The sequence below is a fragment of the Curcuma longa genome, unplaced genomic scaffold (genome assembly GCF_044706935.1).
Source record: "Curcuma longa cultivar G26 ecotype Majalengka, Jawa Barat unplaced genomic scaffold, ITB_CL_G26_1.1 contig_16742, whole genome shotgun sequence".
Taxonomy (NCBI): Eukaryota; Viridiplantae; Streptophyta; class Magnoliopsida; order Zingiberales; family Zingiberaceae; genus Curcuma; species Curcuma longa.
In genome coordinates this window covers 1-5,430 of record NW_027430433.1, presented here as the reverse complement: position 1 = coordinate 5,430, position 5,430 = coordinate 1, and the positions used below count along the sequence as shown (strand labels likewise).

The following is a 5,430-nucleotide window of genomic DNA, read 5'->3' as shown; positions in this document are numbered from 1 at the left end:
ACATTTCAACTCAGTTTTGCTTGTTGACCCACCTATTGCTGAAGCTATGCGTTTGAAAAATTGGTCAGTACTATATATCTTATTTTGCCTCCCTATAAAAAATAAAACATTATATTTCTTCTTCCTATTTTAAGTAACATGTTAATTTATTTGTTTGTTATTAAAGGGTAAAGAGAAATAGAAAAATGATTCAAGACTATGTCATTGGCAAGGGCACAAATCAGCATACTCACAATGTGACCATTCCTACAGATAGCAACATTACATTGCTTGCCAATATTTTGCCATTTCAAAAGGTAATTATTCACTTATCCATCCACTTTTAGAGTAATCTAAAGTTTTTATGCATGAGTAACATAATTGTTTGCTTAAAGATAATTGCTATATGGAAAAATTAAGCTTCAAGGAAATTCCTATTCTATTGTTTGTTCATGCATGATCAGGTAGCTCTTATCAAGGCCAAAATAAACTTCAAGGAAATCATCCAAAAATATTACTATATGGCATGCAAAAAATGCTTCCACGCAACCACAGCTGCCTATCATTATGAATACACATGCAATTTCTGCAATGAAAAGCAATTAGCTGAACCAAGGTAGTTCGATAGCATTTTCTTTTTCCTATATATTGTTCTAATTTTCTACGATCATGTTTTGAAATATTTATAGATGTCAGTTTGAGGTTAATTTCTTATATATTGCTCTAATTTTCTGCCATCATGTTTTGAAATATTTATAGGTGCCGGTTTGAGATTAATCTAAGTGATGAAAGTGGTGCCATTACAGCAACTCTTTTTGGAGAAATGACTGAGCAAATCTTAGGCTTAACTGCAACAGAAGCTATGAAGACACCTTCAAAAGTTGGTTATATTTTTATATCTTATTCTTCTTTAAATGCTTTTTTCCAAGGTTTTTTTTCCTTTCAGTTATCTATGTGAATTGATTTATCTATACTTTGAGATAAAAATTTTTTCTTCATAATCAATGTTCAAAGTTTATTTTGAAATCTTTCTTCTTCAACTAGAAAATGCCTTTTGGTTTAGTGTTATCTCTATTTTAAAGAAACAAGACAGTCTTCACTTGTGGCAAATTTTATGAAAACTTTGTTTGTGGCAAGCTTGTAAGAAATACTTGGGAAATTTTGTGTCTTTCTACCCATTTTATCATGAGGCTAACCAACTATTGGCCCCATTTATATTTCTATGTCTTTTGGGCTTTTAACAACTAAAGTGTGTTGTTAAGACTTGATATCTTGGTTATCATGTGATTATATTATGATTAAATTATGGTGCGCAATTTTAATTGTCGCATGTTCATATTAACAAAATTATTCAAATGTAGACAAGTCTTTATATACATAGCTTTGTATTTATAATATTAACTATAAAACTTATAATCAGATTGGATCATATTTCACTTTCATGTTGTAGCAAACCAATCAATGCATTCATTTACCGGTCAGTAAGAAATATAATTAGTTTGCTTATGTTTTTGGCAGATGCATATTGATAGTGTCCATTCATCTTTGGAAACAAAAGAATATATAATCCAGATCAAACTTTCAAAACAAAAGGATAAAGAATCGCAGCACAAATACTCCATTGTATATTGTGTCGAATACAAGCATGTGGAAAAGTCATCAAATCTACTGACTCATCCAATTTGTAAAAGCTCAGGAGTGTTAAATTCCAAAGAAGAAAACCTAAATATTCAGGAGTATGCAACCGATGTTACTCTGCCATTGCTCTCTCCAGGTAACATTACTGACATTGTTGTACTGTATAATTAGTTTAGCTAAACACTATGCTTGTCTTGAAAATTTAAGAGATTTGTGTTAAGTTGATCTTTTTATCAGGCTGATTTTGAGTGCTTCTAATGGATTCTTCATACATGAATGTGTTTAGATGTAATCAGTTCTTCATGACTGAAGAAACTAAGAAACTTTTGTTTGATACAATGTTCATGAAAAAACTTTTGTATACTCTTTTGTATGATGCATCCTGGTGCATCCTTGGTGCATGAAGCATTTGCTTTTGCTTGCTGCCCAAAGGTGTTGGGAATTTTAGAGCGAAGCAAAATTATGCTTATATATGTAATTGTCTGTCCTGGTCGAAAGACAAGATCAATCATTGAAATTTCCGAATTCTGGCAGTAAACTAAGCTCAAAAGTTCCTTGGCACCCAAAATCTTTCTGGCAACTAGGCGAGGAGGGGCATCTAAACACTTTATAAATAGCCCACGCGAAAGCATAGGAGAGCTCCCGGCATAATAGATTCACGACTATGGAAGCCTAACAAGTGGTAATTGCAGTGTAGGTTTAATTCATCCACAAGGTTTGTATTTATACTTATATTTAAGCTACCAATCACAATCATGAATACCAATACTTATGGCACACACCGCGCATCGCGCGGTGCATGTACCACCTGCTAGTATATAATATGAGTTTACGAGGCAATTTTACACAAGTGAAATATCGATTTTAAAAATTAGGGGCATTTCGGAAACACAGAAAATAAAAGGGGCAAAACCAAAAATATTCTTTCCAATCTACATCTGATCCAGACCTAGCAGGGGTATTTTTGTCAATTTCAAATTATTAAAATTCAAATTCGAGATCGTGGACGGCAAACTACTTATCTGCTTCTTCCCTTCAAAGCGCGTGTTTGTGTATAAATAAATAGCAGATTGAGACGAATAAATCAAATAAGAAGAAAGAAAGAAGCCATGGACGATTGCAGGCCGCTAGGGTTCCTGATCGGGCTCCCTTTCGCCGTTCTTGCCCTCGCCTTCTCCCTCCTCGGCGCCGTCGTCTGGATCATCGGGTCAGTCCTCACTCTCTAATCCACCAACTAATTGATCTCCAACAAATCAATTTGCGTTTCCTGTCTTTCGCTTTGCTCTTTTTTTTTCTGCGATTGATTTCGCTCGAGTAACTGAAATTTCAGGAGCATCCTGAGTTGCCTCTGCCCCTGCTGCATCTGCTTCTCCGGCCTCGCCAATCTCGCCGTCTCCCTCATCAAGATGCCCGTTAAAGTGCTCCGGTGGTTCATTGGCCAGATCCCCTGTTGATGATCAACAATGTTTCTCCCTTCAAAAGTATTCTTTTTTTACTTATTCAGAAATCAGATGATTGATCGATCGAACGTATTGGTTGTGAACACAAAAGAGATCTACGTTGGGAATGTTTGATTTTATCTTGTTTTCCCTTTATCCCCTCTCGATCACCCCCAAAGTTTATCACTTTTAACTTAGTATTGTCATCTTTTTCTAGAACTTAACCATTGAATTATTTCGTTATTAAGTTTCAAGAAAGTGCTAGCTGTCTGGTATCAACTTTGTTCCAGTTAAGACTAGTAGTCGCGTTGTTGGATTTGCCTAACAATCATGCTTGGATTCTTGATGAACAAGTCAACAAGGCACTACCAATCCAACTGCTGACCAAATCGTTACACGCTTTTCTTTTTCTGAGAAAGTCAACAAGGCACTAAGTGATGAAGGCACTTCCTTCCCTTGAAAGAAATGAATTGCCAGAACTGAAACTTGTCTTTGATAGTGTAATATATTTTGGAAAAGTGAATGGAAGATTGGATGAAAATTGGATCCAATGTGATTGAGAGATTAGTTCAATATTGGAAGGAAAGTGAATGGATGTAGTTCTTATATGAATGGGAGAATAGTATTGCATTGGGTGGTTTATAACAACATAGCTAGTTTATATTGAATCATAATTTATATATATTATGAATAGGTATAAATAAGAGGTTTTTTTTTGTATGTGCACCTATAGGAGGTGTAAATTTAAAGCTTGGATTATACTAAATCTAGTTGACTCGTGTGTATGTGTGATTTACGTGTGTGTCGGATCGATTGAGGCAAAAATTATCAAAGTAGCTCAGCAAATATTCTGTCACTTGAATAGTTTTTTTTACTGTCTCAAATTTGAAACAGATATATTAATGGTCATGATCGCTATTTGAAATGGTTGACCCTTAATCTTGAGTATTAGTTGTTGGTTTTTCTTTCGAGTCAGCCAACAAAGGATAGTTAATAATTGAATAATGGTCATTAAGAGTTAGGATTAATGACTGTTAGAATTCTAAGCCTATAGATAGAGGATTCTTCTTTGGATAATAGTAATTCAATCATTTATATCAATCATCCAACAAGTCTCCATAAGTTATCTTCTGTCATCCCTATGTATTATTTTGTTGTCCTTTCTCTGTCTTCCAGATGATAATATTCGATTACAATATTCAATTTGTCACAAATAATCAGTGTTTGATTACTAATGTAGTTTAGCCATTGTATTTTGGATGTTCATTCGAACCTTTTAAGTACTGTCGAAGAGAGGATGAATCTTTTTTTAAAAAATTATGTTAAACATATGTCTTAGCTATGCTCTACAAAGCTCTGACTCAGCTTCTTGAGTCATTCGGCAACTCAGTCTCCCGGCCACCCAACTTAGCTTCATTAGTCACTCGGCATCCCAACCTCTAGACTACCCTCATTGGCTCCTGAATCATCTAGCCACTCGACCTACTCTGACTTCGCTTTGTCTCTTGAGCTCCCCAACTTGGCCTAGTGTTCTAAGTGCTCTAACTTGATGGTCTCTCAAGCACCTAGTCTCTTAAGCTCCTTGACTTAGCTCGGTGGCACCTCAATTTGACTCCCTGAGCATTCTAATTTAAACAAGTGTACTCCCAGATTTCTAATTTCAATTCTTTAACATTTGATCAAGTGTAGTCAAGACTCTGCTTGAATACCGGAATCTGTTTAACTGAACACATCGTTTTTCCATGTTCTTACCAAGGCAAGAGCATTGCTGCCAGCAAAACCTAACACACTGGTAAGTAGTTTGGATTTGCAAACAAACAAACAAAAGGCTACCATAAGGGAAGGGAATATACAGAGCTACCATAAGGGAAGGAAATAAATGTTTTTGATCGAAGTCTTGATGTGGCAAGGTGAACCAGTCTGAAAGCCATATAAATGAGCGTCGGGTCTGCCAAGATATCAAATTCTAACTATTGCAGATGAATAAACATCCATATGATTGAGTTGAAAGAGGCCTTAGCTTCATCAAAGTTTTCCCTGACTGCAACATTGTGAGCAGCATTGCAAAGCCAATACTTACTCTACTTCAGCTACCATAATAGACAACATTTAGTGGCCAGCCTCCATGAACAAGCTACCAAGCAAAAGATCATCAACCATTAATCTAATGGTGATTTCCCTTTAACAAGTTCAAGTTAACAATATCGAAGCACCAAAATCTCAAACACATAACTATGAATTTAAGAATCGAATAGCATTTGCAACATATAAATTTTTAAAACTTCAAGCACTTAAGTGCTATCACTTGAAGATGACCGTTTGCCAACCGCTCAAGGATATCTAAACCACCTAACTAACAATCAAAATATATGGT

At 35.3% G+C, this 5,430-nt stretch overlaps 2 protein-coding genes across 3 annotated transcripts; both read left to right on the top strand.

Moving 5' to 3' along the window:
- The first annotated feature begins 8 nt into the window (after positions 1–8).
- Positions 9–2,237, top strand: LOC141816461 (uncharacterized). Of its 2 annotated transcripts, XM_074704238.1 has the most exons (6): positions 9–63; positions 167–296; positions 444–595; positions 739–859; positions 1,498–1,753; positions 2,152–2,237. In XM_074704238.1, the coding sequence occupies exons 1-6, from the start codon at positions 47–49 to the stop codon at positions 2,157–2,159; spliced, it is 684 nt and encodes a 227-aa protein (XP_074560339.1). In that variant the 5' UTR covers positions 9–46; the 3' UTR covers positions 2,160–2,237. The 2 variants fall into 2 exon arrangements, with proteins under 2 accessions (XP_074560339.1, XP_074560338.1); XM_074704237.1 differs by lacking the exon at positions 2,152–2,237 and having other exon boundaries at positions 1,498–1,853.
- A 463-nt stretch (positions 2,238–2,700) lies between these two features.
- LOC141816460 (signaling peptide TAXIMIN 2) lies at positions 2,701–3,331 on the top strand. The gene is made up of 2 exons (XM_074704236.1): positions 2,701–2,824; positions 2,948–3,331. Exons 1-2 carry the CDS (start codon positions 2,727–2,729, stop codon positions 3,069–3,071), a joined length of 222 nt encoding a protein of 73 aa, XP_074560337.1. The 5' UTR covers positions 2,701–2,726; the 3' UTR covers positions 3,072–3,331.
- Positions 3,332–5,430: the final 2,099 nt, after the last annotated feature.

Coding starts and splice junctions, on each gene's coding strand:
- LOC141816461 (XM_074704237.1), top strand. Junction 297..443: donor ATATTTTGCCATTTCAAAAG/GTAATTATTCAC, acceptor ATGCATGATCAG/GTAGCTCTTATCAAGGCCAA. Junction 596..738: donor AAGCAATTAGCTGAACCAAG/GTAGTTCGATAG, acceptor AAATATTTATAG/GTGCCGGTTTGAGATTAATC.
- LOC141816460 (XM_074704236.1), top strand. CDS start 2,727: ATGGACGATTGCAGGCCGCTAGGGTTCCTGATCGGGCTCCCTTTCGCC. Junction 2,825..2,947: donor GCCGTCGTCTGGATCATCGG/GTCAGTCCTCAC, acceptor CTGAAATTTCAG/GAGCATCCTGAGTTGCCTCT.